Source organism: Hyla sarda, chromosome 1 (genome assembly GCF_029499605.1).
Source record: "Hyla sarda isolate aHylSar1 chromosome 1, aHylSar1.hap1, whole genome shotgun sequence".
Classification (NCBI taxonomy): domain Eukaryota; kingdom Metazoa; phylum Chordata; class Amphibia; order Anura; family Hylidae; genus Hyla; species Hyla sarda.
The window spans coordinates 46,973,858-46,994,068 of NC_079189.1; the positions used below are offsets into that span (position 1 = coordinate 46,973,858).

The 20,211-nt window shown below is 42.2% G+C and overlaps 1 protein-coding gene across 2 annotated transcripts in view; it reads left to right on the top strand.

Annotated features, from left to right (window-relative positions):
• Positions 1–18,699, top strand: part of C1H4orf48 (chromosome 1 C4orf48 homolog) — a 43,254-nt gene extending 24,555 nt beyond the window's left edge. For both annotated transcript variants that reach the window (XM_056554945.1, XM_056554944.1), the window contains 3 exons: positions 5,330–5,480; positions 15,223–15,311; positions 18,235–18,699. In XM_056554945.1, the coding sequence (XP_056410920.1) occupies positions 5,357–5,480; positions 15,223–15,311; positions 18,235–18,306 (285 nt within the window). In that variant the 5' untranslated portion in view covers positions 5,330–5,356 and the 3' untranslated portion in view covers positions 18,307–18,699. The remainder of the gene's footprint in view (positions 1–5,329; positions 5,481–15,222; positions 15,312–18,234) is intronic.
• Positions 18,700–20,211: the final 1,512 nt, after the last annotated feature.

Below are 20,211 nucleotides of genomic sequence, written 5' to 3' on the forward strand. Positions count from 1 at the left end.
GTCTGATAAGAGACATAGCTTTATGGAAATATAATGGATGAAGCATACACACTAAAATGTGTAAATTATGCTGAAAACAATTATCTACAAACCCTGCTACCTCATGAATTTCTATCCTTTCTGGTTTTCAATTTATCTCAGAGGAGCACATGGATACTAAAGCATCATCATGTATCCATCACTATTGCATATATTTTTAGAACATTAAAGAAAACGCCAATGCATTTTGGGCAAGTTCCAATGTCCTTATTCATGGCTATTCAACATAAAATCTCAACAACTATTTGCCCACACCATGGGCCAGACTTTGACCGAGGAGAGCGCTCCTAGAGGAGCATATCCATATGCTTGGTGCCACTGAAATGCCAAAGTAATCATAGTTACTTAGTTACATAGTTCATACGGTTGAAAAAGACCAGAGTCCATAGAGTCCATCAAGTTCAACCTATATCCCTATTGTGTCCCTACTGTGTTGATCCAGAAGAAGGCCAAAAAAACCTTATGAGGCTGATGCCAATTGCCTCATACCAGGGAAAAAATTCCTTCCTGACTACAAATACGGCATCAGAATAAATCACTGGATCTCTGTTCTGTCCCTATAAATCAAATATTCATATCTTGTAATGTTATTACTCTCCAGAAACACTTCCAGACCTCTTTTATACTTATTTATTGAGTTACAATGACCACCTCCTCAAACAGAGAATTCCACAGTCTCACTGCTCTTACAGTAAAGAACCCCCATGTGCTGGTGTACAACCCTTCTTTCCTCTAAACGTAGAGGATGCCCTTTTGTTATAGATATAGTCCTGGGTATAAATAGATCATGGGAGAGATCTCTGTACTGTCCCCTGATATATTTATACATAGTTATTAGGTCTCCCTAAGCCTTCTTTTTTTCTAAACTAAATAACCCTAATTCTGATACTCTTTCTGGGTACTGTAGTCCTCCCATTCCCCATATTACCCTGGTTGCCTGTCTTTGAACCCTCTCCAGCTCCTCTATATGTTTCTTGTATACTGGTGCCCAGTACTGTACACAGTATTCTATGTGTGGTCTGACTAGTGATTTGTACAGCGGTAGAATTATTTCCTTGTCGTGGGCATCTATGCCCCTATTTATGCACTCCATGATTTATTTGCCTTAGCAGCAGCTGCCCGACACTGGTCACTACAGCAAAATTTACTGTCAACTAAAACTCCTAAGTTCTTTCCCATGTCAGTCGTCCCGAGTGTTTTCCCTTTTAATACATAATCCCAGCCTGGATTTTTCCTCCCCATGGGCATAACATTACATTTATCAGTGTTAATTCTCATCTGCCACTTCTCAGTAGTGTTGAGCGGCATAGGCCATATTTGAATTCGTGAATATTCGCGAATATATGGAGGAATATTCGTCATATATTCGCGTATATTCGCATATTCGTTATATTCTCGGTTTATTTTCGCATATGCGAATATTCGCGTATGCGAAAGTTACCATATGTGAATATTAGCATATACAGAATTAGCATACGCGAAAATTCGCGTATGCGAAAATTCGAATATGCTAATTTTCGCATATGCGAATGTTTGCATGCCAATCTCACACAGTAGTATTAGAGCCTTCTTTACATCACACAAGCTGGAAGCAGAGAGGGATGATCACTGTGATGTGTACTGTGAACAAAAAAACAAAACAAAAAAAAACAATATGCGATATTCGCGAATAATATTCGAATTGCGAATATTCGCGAGCAACACTACTTCTCAGCCCAAAACCTCCAACCTGTCCATATCCTATTGTGTTATCTTCTATACACAGTGCACTGTCCTCTATTGTGTCATCTACTATACACTGTATACTGTCCTCTGTTGTGTTATCTACTATACACAGTGCACTGTCTTCTACTGTGCTATCTACTATACAGAGTGCATTTTCCTCTGTTGTGTTATCTGCTATATACAGTACACTGTCCTCTATTGTGTTATCTCCTATAAACAGCACACTGTCCTCTATTGTGTTATCTACATACACAGTACATTGTCCTATATTGTGCTATCTACTATACACAATGCACTGGCCTCTATTGTGTTATATACTATACACTGCCCTCTATTGTGTCATCTACTATACATTGTATACTGTCCTCTGTTTTGTTATCTACTATACACAGTGTACTGTCTTCTACTGTGCTATCTACTGTACACAGTGCACTGTCCTCTGTTGTGTTATCTGCTATATACAGTACACTGTCCTCTATTGTGTTATCTTCTATATACCGTGCACTGTCCTCTATTGTGTTATCTACTATACACAGTACACTGCCCTCTATTGTGCTATCTACTATACACAGTGCACTGTCCTCTGTTGTGTTATCTGCTATATACAATACACTGTCTGATATTGTGTTATCTTCTATATGCAGTGCATTGTCCTCTATTTTGTTATCTACTATACACAGTACACTGTCCTCTATTGTGTTATCTACTATACACAATGCGCTGTCTTCTATTGTGTTATCTACTATACACTTTACACTGTCCTCTATAGTGTTTTCTACTATGCACAGTACACTGTCCTCTATTGTGTTCTCTACTAGACACAGAGCATTGGCCTCTGTTGTGTTATCTGCTATATATGGTGCACTGTCCTCTATTGTGTGATCTACTATACACAGTGCACTGTCCTCTAGTGTGTTATCTACTATATACAGTGCACTGTCCTCTATTGTGTTATCTGCTACAGTAGAATCTCCCAATAGCAGATACTCACGGGGAATAAAAAAGTGTCCGCTTTTGAGAGATGTCCCCTATAGGGAAAAAAGGCTCAAAAATCTTTCTAAATGGCCGAAGACTGTACTGTACTCACTCCAGAGTGTAATTACCTATAAAACACGATAAAAAGCAATATTACAGTAGAATCTCCCAATGCCGTGTAATAACCTCTTATCCCTCCCCCTTATCATTTTAAATCTCTTTTTATACCCCGTGCCACCTTATTCCCTTGTGCTTTGTGCCAAATTATCCCTCTTACCCCCTGTGCCTCATCATTTTCTCTTGATACCCCTGTGCCATGTCATTCCCCCTTTATTACCCTCTGTGTAGTTTTATCATCCCCCCCCCCTTATGAAGTGGCACAGGGGGATAAAAGGGGAATGAAATGGCACAGGGGGGGGGGGAAGAGGGGGTGCTCAATATGCACAAAGGCTAATAAGGAAAGAAATAGCATTCTCCCTGATCAAGGGGAAATGATGTGGCACAGGGGGTAATAAAGAGGGGGATGATTTGGCACAGTGGAAATAAAGTGGCACAGGGGGATCAGGGAAGGAGAGGGGTGAATGATGTGGCCATTGGAGGTACAGAAGCAGGAGACCACTGTTTAAACAGGCGTCTTCTGCTTCTGTGTTGGGGCTTCTGCAGGGGGGCGCAGCAAGGGCCTGGGCTCCTTACTGGGTTATTGGCTGTACCCCCTGACAGCGGCCCTGTGTAAGAGGTACGGCAGGCACATGACCTTGGTTGTCCCCTATTGGGAGTGTTTTATCCTCTAATGGGAGTGTTTTGTACCCTATTGGAAGTGTTTTGTCCCCTAATTGGAGTGTTTTGTCCCCTATTGTCCCATATTGGTAGTGTTTTGTCCCCTATTGGGAATGTTTTGTCCACTTTCGGGTGTGTCTGCGACCGCTATTGGGAATGTCCCCTATTTGGAGGGTGAAAATACATTAAGTCTTATGAGACTCTGCAAGGGAATAAAAAATTGCCCTATCCTAAACTGTCTATTGTGTTATCTACTATACGCTGTCCTCTATTGCGTTATCTACTATACACAGTGCACTGTCCTCTATTGTGTTATCTACTATAAACAGTCCACTGTCCTCGATTGTGTCATCTACTATACACTGTCCTCTATTGTGTTATCTACTATACACAATACACTGTCCTCTATTGTGCTATCTAATAAAAACTGTCCTCTATTGCGTTATCTACTATACACAGTGCACTGTCCTCTCTTGTGCTATCTACTATACACTGTCCTCTATTGCGTTATCTACTATACACAGTGCACTGTCCTTTATTGCGTTATCTACTATACACAGTGCACTGTCCTCTATTGTGCTATCTACTATGCACTGTCCTCATCTGCAACAATTGTCACTTTACCATACAATGTCTCTACAAGATCATTAATTAATTTATTAAAAAGTATAGGACCCAAATCTCACCCTTGTGGTCCCCACTAGTCTCACCCAATCCGTATAATAACCACCCTCTGTTTCCTACCCCTGAGCCAGTTACTTGTCCGCTATTGGGAGGTGTCCACTAAGGGAGATTTTACTATATATACAGTACAGTGAACTGTCCTCTATTGTGTTATCTACTATACACAGTGTACTGTCTTCTATTGTCCTATCTACAATACACAATGCACTGTCCTCTATTGTGTTATCTACTATACACTGTCCTCTATTGTGTTATCTACTATAAACAATACACTGTCCTCTATTATGCTATCTACGATAATCTGTCCTCTATTGCGTTATCTACTATACACAGTGCACTGTCCTCTCTTGTGTTATCTACTATACACTGTCCTCTATTGCGTTATCTACTATACACAGTGCACTGTCCTCTATTGCGTTATCTACTATACACAGTGCACTGTCCTCTATTGCGTTATCTACTATACACAGTGCACTGTCCTCTATTGCGTTATCTACTATACACTGTCCTCATCTGCAACAATTGTCACTTTACCATACAATCTCTCTACAAGATCATTAATTAATTTGTTAAAAAGAATAGGACCCAAATCTCACCCTTGTGGTCCCCACTAGTCTCCCCCAATCCGTATAATAACCACCCTCTGTTTCCTACCCCTGAGCCAGTTACTTACCCACTTACACACATTTCCCCCAGCCCAAGCATTCTCATTCTATGTACCAACCTTTGATGCGGCACCGTATTAAATGCTTTGGAAAAATCCAGATACACAACAAACACATACGACATCAAATAGATACAGAAGGATTTTTCCTCCCTGAGTGGAGTCTCCCTTTAAGATTTTAAGCTGCTCAGTTATTCCCTAGATATCCTATAGCGAGAGGATATACAGAACACTCCTGGTGATATCGGCATCTGACCTACATATAAAATGAGACATTTGAACGCAGGCTTTCATGTATCTGCTGCTGTACAGCCTATGATCTTACAAACTACCCTGAGATGCATTATTAATGGCGCCCGGGCAGCCATTTTTTTTTTATTAATCGCAGGCTTTGCAGAGGTGGCAGCTGTGTTTATTCACTTGCTCTCGGTGTTTAACAAGATAAATCATCCTGTTTCCTTGCAGGGGGACTAGTCACACAGATAACGCGCCATGTCGTATAGAAACACAACAACCAGGATCTACGCCTTGTTCTTTTTGATGATAACGCTAGGCCTGCCGTTCACCAAGCTCGCCCGAGCAGAGGAGCTGTCTGGTACCACCATTCCTCCAGAAAGTATGTACTCGTATTATATTAGGGCATTTGTCTGGGTAATTGCATAAGATATCCTTATTTGTTATATACAGAGACTGAACAGCTCTAATACTTCTCATAGAGCAGTGATCTCCAAACTATAGACCTCCAGATGTTGTAAAACTACAACTTCCAGCATGCCCGGACAGCCAACGGCTGTCCGGGCATGCTGGTAGTTGTAGTTTTACAACATCTGGAGGTCCACAGTTTGGAGATCACTGCTCTATGAGAAGTATTAGAGTTTAAAGGGGTTATCCAGGAAGTATCTATGAGAAGTATTAGAGTTTAAAGGGGTTATCCAGGAAAAAAAACTTTTTTTTTAATATATATATCAACTGGCTCCAGAAAGATAAACAGATTTGTAAATTACTTTTATTAAAAAAAAAATATTAATCCTTTCAGTACTTATGAGCTGCTGAAGTTGAGTTGTTCTTTTCCAGCTAAGTGATCTCTGATGACACGTGTCTCGGGAACCGCCCAGTTTTGAAGCAAATACCCATAGCCAACCTCTTCTACTCTGTGCAGTTCCCGAGACATGCAGAGATGTCAGCAGAGAGCACTGTTGCCAGACAGAAAACAACAACTCAACTTTAGCAGCTGATAATTATTGAAAGGATTAAGATTTTTTAATAAAAGTAATTTACAAATTTGTTTAACTTTCTGGAGCTAGTTGATATATATATATATATATATATATATATATATATATATATAAAAAGTTTTTTCCAGGAATACCCCTGTTGGGTGCGAATATTCGCATTTATCGCCAATATCGCAAATTCGCGAATATTGCAAATATATTCGCTATTTATTTGAAATTACGAATATTCACTTTTTTCCACATATTTGCATATGTGAATATTCGGTTATTCCCTGATGCGCATATTCGTATATGTGAATATTCGCATATTCCTTCTTTTCACTTGTGGGCCAATTAGAATAATGCAAATACACTTGTCAGCGGTTACAACATTATATGGGACCTCCTACCCTTGTGACACATTATTGATATGCTGAGGATAGGGGTCCAGTGCCTTTATTTCCTGTATAACTGGTATTATCCACAAGCAGGTTATCATACCTGCCAGGGATCTGTATCTGTATAATTGACTATATAGCTGATAATTGATTTATAATATGATTGGGCTTACTGCTGCTCTGTTGTGACTGGTTCTTACACCTATGCCTATTATTGTACATCTCTAGTGTCACCTTTGCTTTTTGATACACCCCTGATGAAGTTCTCCATGAACAGAAACACGTTGGGTACTTAGCTAGAAAGGGGTTCTTTGTTTGTAGCATTTGGTGTACAGAAACTCATACTTGTCATGCGATAACCGGGGAGTTGCATCTTTGTTCCCCTTTTAGTTTTTTCCTATTTTGGTGATAGGTTCACCTTTGTACACATACCTTAGTCTTTATTATTTGGTGTGTATGTTAATATATTGGATTAAAAGTTATATTTTAGGGCACCTACTAAGTTGTTGCACAACAACATCCCTAGCAACCAATACTAAATTTGCCCACCCCCTCACTGTTCTTCCTCGAATATGCGAATATAACAAATGCGAAATTTGCAAATATAGGACGAATATTCGTCTATATATTTGCGAAATATCGCGAATTCGAATATGGCCCATGCCGCTCATCACTATAAAGGACTACTCCGGTGGAAAACAATTAAAAAAAATAAAATAAACTGGTGCCAGAAAGTTAAACAGATTTGTAAATTACTTCTATTTAAAAATCTAAATCCTTCCAGTACTTATCAGTTGTTGTATGTTCCACAGGAAGTACTTTTCTCTTTGAATTTATTTTCTGTCTGACCACAGTGCTCTCTACTGACACCTCTGTTCATCTCAAGAACTGTCCAGAGCAGGATAGGTTTGCTATGGGGATTTGCTCCTGCTCTGGACAGTTCCTGACATGGACAGAGGTGTCAGCAGAGAGCACTGTGGTCCAACAGAAAAGAAATTCAAAAAGAAAAAGAACTTCCTGTGGAATATACAGCAGCTGATAAGTACTGGAAGGATAAAAACTTTTTTTAATAGAAGTAATTTACAATTCTGTTTAACTTTCTGGCACCACTTGATTAAAAAAAAAATAATTTTCCACCTGAGTACCCCTTTAATGCAATTGTACAATAATGCATCTATTCTTTACATGTCTAAATTCTGTATTTTGCTCACAAATCCCTCTGTTCTGCTCACTCATTCTGACATCCACTGCTCAGGAAGAGGAGTGTTCGAGGTAAGCGCGGAGCCCGTCCTCACTCACAATGCATTTAATTCCTCCCTGAGTCTGCTTTGCTGTGCTGGGTCTCCTCATCCAATCACTGCGGGCTGGTCTGTAACCCCCTCCTCTCTGTTTTTAGACAGGACTCTGATAGACCGGACAGATGTGAGCACAGTCCGGCCCTTACTTCCTGGACTTTGTCCCAGCCGGTGCTTCAGCTGGGACAAAAATGATGCCGAACAGGATAATGTTCTGGTTGGTATGGGGACCCCTAGTGGCCTTTTTTTTTATGTGCCATGATTTCTAATATATCATTTTTTTTTAAATTAAGTATATTAGGTTCATGTTTTGCCAAGATATAAAACATATGGAAAGGTTTTGATTATGTGCCCATTTATGAAAATTAAAAAAGACATGTTAAAAGTTTTGTTCGGTCAGGGTCTCAGTGCTAAAACCCTCCCCGATCAGGAAAACTGGAGAGTCTGGCTCGCAGCAATCTTCTGCTTGAGGCCCCATTATAAAACTACTAGGTCCTCTAGAAAAGCTGGATGGAGATTACTGCAATTGGGGAGTAAAGTTCTACCAGCTTATTCTCTTGATTTGTGGGGGTTTCCACCCTGAGACCCCAACTCATCAAAACTTTATACATGCCTCTGAGACCTGTCAAAAGTTTTTCTAAATGACAGGGACACTTTAAGCCGTTGTAGGTAATTGATTAGGATACAAAATGGAAGGTGAAGGGTTCTTTTTGAAGAGACCCTTTTTAGGGATTTAAAGGGATACTCCGGCGCTTAGACATCTTATCCCCTATCCAAAGGATAGGGGATAAGATGCCTGATCGCGGGGGTCCCGCCGCTGGGGACCCCCGTGATCTTGCATGCAGCACCCCAGTTAAAATCAGCCCCTGGAGCATGTTCGCTCCGGGTCTGATTACCGGCAACCACAGGGCCGACGGCGTGTGATGTCACGCCTCCACCTCCAGGTGACGTCACGCTCCGCCCCTCAATGCAAGCCTATGGGAGGGGGCGTGACAGCTGTCACGCCCCCTCCCATAGGCTTGCATTGAGGGGCAGAGCGTGACGTCACACGCTGGAAGCCCTGTGGTTGTCGGTAATCAGACCCGGAGCATGTTCGCCATGTACCCCTTTAATGGGTGGAGGGAGGGGTCCTCTGTTCAGAACCCTAATTTCCTGATCAGACTAAAAAGCAGTTACAAGAATGCCTCTTGCTCTGGAAGACCAGGGGAGACCGGGGGAGATCCGGAGATTCAAGAACGCTGTATGCCCATCACACCCATAGACATGAATGGAGGGGGCATGTCGACCATGGCTGCTCTAAAGCTTGGCGCATAAATGTTCAGAACGCTGGGGTTCTGGCCGGGAGATTGCGGTGGTCCCAGCAGTCAGATCCCCGTGATCAGACATCTAATCCCTTATTCCTTGGATAGGGGATAAGGGTGGGAGATTCATCAAGACCCGTTCAGAGGAAAAGTTAACCAGTTGCCCATAGCAACCAATCAGATCGCTTATTTTATTTTTTAGAGGCCTTTTCAAAAATGAAAGAAGCGATCTGATTGGTTGCTATGGGTACCTGGCCAACTTTTCCTCTGCACTGGAGTTCCTCTTTAATTTCTCCTGAGTTTCTCCTGCATACGATGACCAATGGTCACACGATGTTGCTGCAATATCAGCTACATTGGGTGGCCATTATTATTGAATTTGCGTGCAATTTTGTGATAAATTAAACTGAGATGTACCAAGATGAGCCAAGTCCTCTTTAAGGCATCCTTTGCACTTTGCAAATATTTCCAGTATTTTCATCAGAATATATATCTAGCTTATAACCAAGAATGGATCTTTTAGTCATGTGTTTTTTTTTTTTCATCTCATTTTAAAATAAACCTAAAATCTTGCAGTTCCTACTCTGGTCACTTAGCCTAATAATAAGCTGATACTTCTGTTCTGTAGACAAAACATTCCAGCAGTCTCCTCTTTCTCATCACCACAAGCAGGATCCTAGTATTAGTGATGAGCGGCATAGGCCACATCGAATTCGCGAATTTCGCATATTCGTTGCCTTTTTTTCTCATGCGAAATTTGTAATGAATTTTATCTTTCAACTGACTACTTTCCTATTGGTTGATAACCTCTGACAACTGTATTTGCTTCCTTCTCATTGGCCCACAAGCTGAAAGAAGGGAGGTATCAGTGGCATCTGGAAGTGCCGATATTCATATGTGGTAGCCCTTGGGGGGTATAGTGTAGTTGGGGTGTTGCTTCAGAATATAAGGGGTTAATTTAACCCCTGTCACTCGTGACGCCAGGGTGAGGGTTAATACGCTGAGGTAAATCTCCGGCCTATCGCCACCCTTCCCAGGAGCGATAGGTGCATGCTTAAATGAATGAAGGTCCACAATGGAGATGAACTTGAACTTGCATAAACTTTACTGAAGTACTTGCGGTACATCCAATTAACAGCAACAGTCTTAGTAATACAGTCTCTATATAGCACGGCAGTGATTGACAGATGCTGAGGACCATTGACTTATCCAAAGAGTTATTAGATTTAGGATTTTTGCAGAGATCCGTCCGGATTTAGGGGAATATTTAGGTCCGGTGATCTTGCTGAGGTAATAGGGATTGAAGTAACTCACAGTTTTTTAGAGATGACCGTTGACGCAAGGCTTAGGCCTGGTTATTGCTGATGACAGCTGTGCAGATCCGTCCTCATCAGCAGCTCACGAGGAAAAAAGAGCTAGTAATGGCCGCCACTCCCTTATATGGGCAGGGGCAGGGCCGTCCTGGATTGGTCCGCGCCAGCTGCCACCCACCGCCACAAGGCATGGTGGGCGAACACGTCACGGGGACTTCCAAAGGTCCCTAACCAAAACCACAGAGCTTCTACACGATCACGTGACCTGCAGGTCCTGCCACGCTCCATACAGGTAAATAACCAAATATATACAGTTTTATATACCTATAGCTATACAAATATCAAATAGAACCACTATATATCTACTGACTAAGGGAGAGGTGACAAGGGGAAGACTAGACAAGAGGGACCCCGACGTCCTAGGGCTCTGGCTATGGGGGCCTCTATACAGGTAACGTATAGGATATGGTACCGGGACACCACAAACCCCCTTACTTAAAATAAGTCGACCTCGACGCCTGTCCCCTAAGGCAGAGGAACTAGGACTAAAACAGGATTATACCAATAAATTTGCTATACATCCTAAGTAAACATTGAACACATTTACATTCTCTGATACTCTTACTAGTATCTGGACTAGACAATAGGAATCTATCTAGTCACCCCTCGGCCTGTGAGACTAAGGTAGTTTTTACATCAGATTCTAGCCTTCTGCTTGTGGTTTATGTGGGCATGCAGATCTATAAATGCTCTGCACAAAACATATAAGGTCGCTGAGCAGCAGCAACGCCAAAGAATGGTTAAATATAGGATCTCATTATAACACAGTGGTCTCAAACTGTGGCTCTCCAGATGTTGCAAAACTTCAACTCCCAGCATGCCCGGACAGCCAACGGCTGTCCGGGCATGCTGGGAGTTAAAGTTTTGCAACATCTGGAGGGCCACAGTTTGAGACCACTGTTATAACAGAAGTGTTACTTTTTACAAGAGCAAAATGCTAAGGCTTTGGGTACATGGCAAAGCGCAGAAGGTGTTACATAGAGCTGTACATAATGCCAAAAACCACCATATTGTGCTCCATTTGGGAGCTGTTAAAAACAGAGCTATCATCTTACTAGCAGCCTAGTGTAGGATAGCTGTGCACATATGGCATGCCAGGGAGTACGCCACGATTGTTTTTCTATCACACTTGTACAGAATGTGACAGAAGAATCCTCAGTATATCTTTGCATTCAGATTAGGGCTTGAGACACTTATATCAGTGCCCTAGTATTACCCAAAATAGAGCTGTTATATGGTTAATGATGTGCTCAAGGCCTTAGGGTCTATGGTCATGTTCACTTAGCCTAAGGTTCAAAAAATCTTAAAAAGAGCACCTGTCAAACTAAATTTTTAATATATTGTTCCTTATGTAATTATAAGACACTTTGCTTTTTTTTTTGCTGTTAAAATTCTCAAACTTTATATGTTTTCAATGTGGTAGAAAAAATGGCCACTAGGTGGCTCTGTTCTGTTCCCTGCGCAAGCCAAACAGTTAGTATGGTCTCCTCCCGGCCTGGCAGGAGACCAAACTCAGGAAGTGCGTGCAGGGCATGGCGGGGCACAGCTCTCGCAGGCTTCAGTGACGTCGCGCCTGCTGGGGAACGCCCACTTTCTCCTGCCGGGAGATCACACAATGTGAGAAGGGGGAGTGGTATGATGCAGAGCTTTTTAAAGCTCGGAATTATTTTTTAAGGGCAGGAGGGGTGTTAGGAGTATTTAGGGAATATAATCTTAGTTAGTTTCGAAAATATGGTTTGTTGACAGGTACTCTTTAATCCTTCTTGTACTTATCAGCTGTATGATCCACAGGAAGTTCTTTTCTTTTTGACTCCTCTGTCCATGTCAGAAACTGTCCACAGAGCACAGTGCTCCTGACATGGACAGAGGTGTCAGCAGAGAGCACTGTGGCAGAAATGTATTATAGCTGTGAACTAAGTTTCCTTCTGTGCTGGGATAGTAGAGACTTTGCAGTTTGCTAAGATGGTGGCCACAGTTCTTCAGTTCATCAACACACCACAGGTATGGGTTGGCAAATTCTTACAAATCATGTGTTCTAGGCTGTAGATTGAGGGTTGGAGTATGTACAGACTTGTGCTGTATTGAGCCCTGTAGCATGAGCTAAGGGGCTTTTTTCCCATGACTACTGTACATTGCAACCCTTGGCAAAACATTGAGGACTTATTGGAAACTACTTTTAAAGGAATGTATGATAACCTATAGTGAACTAACCTATTCTGCTTGAGAAGAGATAATAGAATACTGGCTAAATGTGAAATGTTCCCATGTGGGATATCACAGGATATGCCATAAATGTCCCCTAGATGCGGGTCCTACCTCTGGGACCTACACGTATGTTGAGCTCAAGGGCTTCCCTGCCCCCTCCGGATTTTGTGAGTACCTGAGGTGGTTGGGAAGCCAAAAACAGATAAATAAACAGGGGAAATTTAATAGGAGTAGTGCAAATGGCATGGCTGTGAGCTATGCAGTTTACATAATTCCGGGACTCAAAATAGGTACCCAAAAGTGAGACCCGCATCTTTGGGACATATATGACATATCTCGATATGCCATATGTTTTCCATCTAGGGATACCCCCTCAAGGCTTTTGGACCTCCTGCACCTTGTGCAACTTAGACTCAGGCTCACACATGTCCAGTGATTGGACCAACCTTGATGGGAACAGAAAGTTGGTTGGATAAAATTCACCTAGTGTCCCACAGTTGAGATATGGTGGAACTATACGTTAAAAATGCCCTCAGAAACCTCCTATCCATCACTGATTTGTCAATTGACTTGGGTAGGCTTAGAATCAGCAGGGGGCTAGGAGCTGGTAGAAAATGAAAGGTAAGTTTATTCTTTTAAAGCTTATATAAGATTATTTTTCCTGACAGGGAAGTCAGCATTGATGAACCTGAAGGATGTAGTTATAGGGGGTACAGAGGTAGTAGTAAGGCCCAGGCCCTGGTGCTCAAGTGGACCCAGAGTTTCCTCTGCCCTATAACAAAATACCAGGTATATATACTGTACATGGTAGATGGGGGCGCTGTTACAGATATAGCAGCTTTGATTGAAGCCTCTGCCTTTATATAGAAAATGGGGGGAAAAAGTATTTAATCAGCCACCAATTGTGCTCCCACTTAAAAAGATGAGAGAGGTCTGTAATTTTGATCATAGATATACCTCAACTATGAGAGACATAATGAGAAAAAAAAATCCATAAAATCACATTGTCTGATTTTTAAAGAATTTATTTGCAAATTATGGTGGGAAATAAGTATTTGGTCACCTACAAACAAGAAAGATTTCTGGCTCTCACAGACCTGTAACTTCTTCTTTATGTGTCTCCTCTGTCCTCCACTTGTTACCTGTATTAATGGCACCTGTTTGAACTTGTTATCAGTATAAAAGACACCTGTCCACAACCTCAAACAGTGACACTCCAAACTCCACTATAGCCAAGACCAAAGAGCTGTGAAAGGACACCAGAAACAAAATTATAGACCCGTATCAGGCTGGGAAGACTAAATCTGCAATAGGCAAGCAGCTTGGTGTGAAGAAATCAACTGTGGGAGCAATAATTTGAAAATGGAAGACATATAAAACCACTGATAATCTCCCTCGATCTGGGGCTCCATGCAAGATCTCACCCTGTGGCGTTAAAATGATCACAAGAACAGTGAGCAAAAATCCCAGAACCACACGGGGGGACCTAGTGAATGACCTGCAGAGAGCTGGGACCAAAGTAACAAAGGCTACCATCAGTAACACACTATGCCGCCAGGGACTCAAATCATGCAGTGCCAGATGTGTCCCCCTGCTTAAGCCAGTACATGTCCGGGCCCGTCTGAAGTTTGCTAGAGAGCATTTGGATGATCCAGAAGAGTATTGGGAGAATGTCATATGGTCAGATGAAACCAAAGTAGAACTTTTTAGTAAAAACTCAACCTGTCGTGTTTGGAGGAGAAAGAATGCTGAGTTGCATCCAAAGAACACCATTCGGGTGGAAAAATCCTCATAGGGGCTGTTTTTCTGCTATGGGACCAGGACGACTGATCCGTGTAAAGGAAAGAATGAATGGGGCCATGTATCGTGAGATTTTGAGTGAAAAAATCCTTCCATCAGCAAGGGCATTGAAAATGAAATGTGGACGGGTCTTTCAGCATGACAATGATCCCAAACACACCACCTGGGCAATGAAGGAGTGGCTTTTTAAGAAGCATTTCAAGGTCCTGGAGTGGCCTAGCAAATTCTCCAGATCTCAACCCCATAGAAGACCTTTGGAGGGAGTTGAAAGTCTGTGTTGCCCAGTGACAGCCACAAAACATCACTGCTCTAGAGGAGATCTGCATGGAGGAATCAGCCAAAATACCAGCAACTGTGTGTGAAAACCTTGTGAAGACTTACAGAAAACGTTTAACCTCTGTCATTGCCAACAAAGGGTATATAACAAAGTATTGAGATGAACATTTGTTATTGACCAAATACTTATTTTCCACCATAATTTGCAAATAAATTCTTAAAAAAATCAGACAATGTGATTTTATGGATTTTTTTTCTCATTATGTCTCTCATAGTTGAGGTATACCTATGATGAAAATTACAGGCCTCTCATCTTTTTAAGTGTGAGAACTTGCACAATTGGTGGCTGTCGAAATCCTTTTTTGCCCCACTGTATATGTAGATCTCGGTGTTTCATTGTTGAGTAGATGATCCAGGTTTTTCTCTTCATAATCTGGGAATAGGAGATAAAACCCAAACATTGAGAATTCATTGTCATAAATTTCATATTTTTCAGGTCGCCCCTGTGTGGATTGCCATGCCTTTGAATTTATGCAGAGAGCTCTGCAAGACCTCAAAAAGACAGCATACAACCTGGACTCTCGGGTATGTACCGTATGACAGAGGAAAATCCTGTGCAAAAAAAGTTGTGTGCTCCAACATCTAGGACCCATTCACATACACTTCAAACCCATAGCAATGAACACAGTCCACTGATATATATGTTCCTTAAGCTGGTGTATACAAAAAGAGGTAAAACAGCAGAAGTTACAGGTAGCTTGTTTTCTGATTCGCTTTTCTAGTTTTTTTTATATCCAACCCAGACAACCATGAAGACTTCTTCCAGCACAAACATCTTAGGCTTTTGTTTCTAACACCCTCCCTACCTTAGCCCCACCTCTATGTATATGCCCCATCCATAATGCTCCAGATGGTACTATTGCTCCAAATACAGTAACAATGTCCCCCCCAAACAGTAGCAGTGCCCCCTCTTGTACCCTAAACACTAATAATGTGCCCTTTGTGCCCAAACACAGTAATAGGACCCCTTGCATGCTTCCTAAACAGAAGTTATGTCCCATCCCTGCCATGGTACCATACTATAATAATGTTCCCCGTTGTGCCCCCCCATACAGTCATAGTCTTCTTTAGTAGGTACTTTGTAGATAGACATCCCCCCCCATTTATTAGGTTTATAGTAGGTAGGCAGATATAGTTAAAAAGCAGTGATCACTTGGGGATTCGGGGCATGTGCCATGAATTCCAGGTGTAAGTAACCGCTGGCTTCCTTTGGATGATCCAGACACTTTTTTATTTTTTTACCAAAATGGCACCCTTTCTTGAAGCCCTTTGATTGTAGTGTACCCACTGATTCCCTTAAAAGTTTTGTGTATCCCTTGAATCCAGTTATTCTTATGGGCTTAAAAGGGATTTAAAAGTGCATGTTTTAGTCCTTTATTTGAGGATCAATTGGCAACTTGATCAGTGTCCAGAACTTGGAAAGTGAAGGTCCCTCTGCATAGATTAGAAGTAAATCCTGATCTGAGGAAGGGAGGGATCCTCCCGAAACGCGTAATCTTGTCCATTTTATTGTTTTTTTAATAAAATGTCCTGCTGAGGACTTTCCTATTACCTTTGGCATCCGCCTCATCTGTCTACAAGAGTCTGCAGCGCCATACCTGAGGGTTTTTTCCTGCTTTACTTCTAATATTGACTCCCAGGAAGACTTGTTTCCTCCTGCAACCCATCGGCATAGCAGCGACTCGTACTACAGTACCCAGATTATATCGTGGGTGATATGCTTTTTTGCATAGATCTCAAGGTGAGCGGCCATCTATAAGCCCCGTGGGGTTGCCCCCCCACCCACCACCCGATCTATTGAGGGTAAATACACGAGGCGCCGTCCGTCGGTCCTTTCTTTTCTCTACAGATTCCTCTGCATAGATGTCATGGATGTAAGCCTCTGTATTTGGCGCTGTGCCTTGTCAGGTATTGACTCCCACGGTAGAAAAGACATATATAGTACCATGGAGTTTTATAGGTTTTATGTCGGGTCCCGCAGGATCCCAATCCTACAGCAGATCTTAAGTGTATGTCTTGTTCCACTGTATAGGACAGCATATTGGACTGTGCTTTACTATGAAGGGAAGGCATGTATTGGACTGACAGAGGCCAAGAGAAGACATGGTTGGCATACTCTGGGTGCATGAGGCGCCTTTGGACATGTTTAAAGCGTACCTGTCAGATCCAACAAAAAAACTTTTTTTTACATATATCACTCAGTACCTAATCCTGACCATGTACATCACATTTTTATGTTTCTAGCACCTTTATTTATTTTTTATTACACTTTTAATTTAGCTCACTAGTCTGAATTTCTCTCAAAGGGAGGGGGCGTGGCCTCATTGTGCAGGTCTCCACCCCCTCCCTCAGTATGCTGTCTGCTCACATCTCCCCTAGCATTAGCAAAACTACAACTCCCAACTTGTCCTCACTGACAGTATCGGGACACAAGATGACAGTGGGAGGATTTTTCCTCTAGCTGTGAGCCCTGCGCTCACAGCTGTCAATCAAGGAAGTGTGTCCATGACATAGGTGATGATGCATGGACCCAGCAGGACTAGTATGTGTCCAAGCAGGCAGGGGGGGGGGGGGCAGTTGTTTGACTGGATTTTTCAGTATGAAATACTGAAATGTTTCTGATGAAAGCAATTGCAAAACCTATTGGTGCATGCTTTACAACATATCAAAAGTTTTTGTATCTGACAGTGCCCATTTAAAGTAAATGTTAGGAGCGTCCCTGGTGTCTGTCCAGCAATAGACCCTACAGTAATACTTGGTGAATTTAGAATTCTGTACATCTATTGGAACTGAGAGTGAAAAGTTTTTCTTAGGGTTTCCATCCTTAAGGTCCCTCTAAAAATTGGGGACCTCAAGCAGCAGCCAAGTTTTCCACCCCTTGAAGGGGTATTCCACCCCTAGACATCTTATCCCCTATCCAAAGGACAGGGGATAAGATGTCTGATCGCGGGGGTCCCGCCGCTAGGGACCCGCCGCTGGGAACCCATGAGATCTCCCTGCTGCACCCCACATTCGTTTAGAGCGTCAGGTGCAGCGTTGGAGGCTTGTGACGTCATGGCTGCGCCCCCCCCCCCCCGTGACATCACGGCCACGCCCCCTCAATTATAGTCTATGGGAGACTTGCATTGAGGGGGCATGGCCGTGACATCACGAACAGGGTGTGACTTTGACGTCACGAGCCTCCGCCCCGCATAGCAAGTCATCAGGCACGGAGCGAAGTTCGCTCCATGCACCGGATGTCTGGGATGCCACAGCCGAGTTTGCGGGGGGTCCCCAGCGGCGGAACCCCTGCGATCAGACATCTTATCCCCTATCCTTTGGATAGGGGACAAGATGTCTAGGGGTGGAGTACCCCTTTAAACCAGCTCTGGTCATTCTGTTTCCGCCTTGCTATACCCATCAAGGATTACTAACACATGACGTCTTTCTTCTATCTTCTTATTTTCAGACAGAGACACTTCTTCTCAAGGTGGAGCGGAGAACCCTGTGTGACTGCATATCTGTGGAGGGTTTGAGTTGAAGATGGACGACATTTCCTAAGGACATCCCCCTTAACTCTTCTGCTGCTGGTCCGAGTCTGGCAATGCATTGTTTTGCAGTGTGGACGGACTTCCTCTGGCAGCCTAAGTGTTAAACATGCAGCTCATCTCATGTATTATGAATACACTTGACAAATCCATTCCAACACTGATCCGTGCATGTGTGCGAGGAGACATTATGGCTGGAAGACATTCTCAATAAAATTACAGGATTTTTTTTTATTGCATTAATTTTTTGGGGGTTTTCACACTTTTGATTAGAATTGCATTTTATTGAAATACTGAACACTGTCATCAATAGCACCCTGTGTCCGTCTATCCATACGTAAATAAATTTATTTTCCTACAGCCATTGGGAGAATGACTCAACACAACCATACTATGTCTTTATTTACATGTCTCAAAGGGCATTTACTGCGTAATATGAACACCGGTAAAAAAAAAAAAAGTCATTGGGGGAGATTTATCAAGGGCAAAATGGCAAATATTTTACTCTTCTTCGGGGCCTGGTTTTGAATTTTCATGTGTTTTCGTATGATTTATTAACTGCAAATTTTTTTTAAATTGCACAAAGATTTTCGCATCTATACTCCACCTCTGACCAAGTTCAGGTTTTACATACTCAACCAAAAAGGTTCAGGAGTGAATTTTTGTAAACAAAATATATCAAAAAGTTTGCACATTTTAATGAATTTTGTACAGAAACTGCATAGGCAATAACAGTAAACAAAAAGCAAAACAACAACAACAAAAAGACCACAAATGATACATTTTCCCCTTTAAGAGCCATGTTCTTAGCAGGGTTTTCTCAAGAAGTCAGACTCTTCCCATATAACTAATTAGAACATGTGCATTTTATGGAGGGGTAGTCTGCCAGTGGATAGTGGGTGGTCATGTGTTTCCCCTTAATGGTGAATTCACACGTACAGCATCCTACGCGGATTTTATGCAGCAGAATTTAAAATAAGCAAAATGACTGAAGTATTTCAAATACTGTGCATCAAATATGCGCATGATACTGTACGTGTGACTAGACCCTAAAGGGGTATCCCAGGCTTTTTTTTTATTTTTTTTATTTGTGCTGTAAAGTTAGTGTAGTTCATCATATAGTGTCTGTACCTGTGTTTGATGGCTGTTTTCGCAATTCTTTTGTGATCTTTTCCCCGATGTTAATTTTTAGCAGCATACAAAATGAGTGTTGTCTCAGCTTTTCCCAGGTTGCAATGCTGCCTTTCTGAGATTCAATGGGGGGAGTGACCGCTGGGTGGGAGGGAGATCATTATCCAAAGGGCTGCAGGGAATTGTAGTTTACAGCACAGCATGGAAGGCATGGGTGGAAGAAAAGTGCCTATGGTAGTTGGAGGCAGGGAACCCCAACAGGAAATAGTCATTTCACCAAAAAGAAAAGAGCAGTGTTAGGGTATGTTCACACTGAGGAATTGGGGCGGAAATCAAGCAGAAATTTTCTGCCTCAAAATATTGTTACTTTTCCACAAGAACTCACAGAGATTTCGCGCGGAAATCACGCGGAATTGGCGCGGAAATTGCACGCAATTCCACGCGGAAATGCAGGTTTCATTCAGAGGAGGAGTATTAAGTATTTCTATTCATAACATTTTTTTTTTTCATGCGGAAATTCCGCGCAAATTCCGCGCCAATTCCGTGCCAATTCCGCGCAAATTCCGTGCGGATTCCGCGTGGAAATGCTTCTGACAAAAAAAAATAAAAAATAACATTAATCTCTATGGGAGAACGATGCTGATTCCGCCTGAAAGAAAGAACATGTTCTTTCTTCAAGCGGAACAGACTTCCTCGTCAGAATTCTGCCTGAGGAAATTCCTCAGTGTGAACTGAGGGGCAGAAATTCTGCACAGCTCTATGGGGAT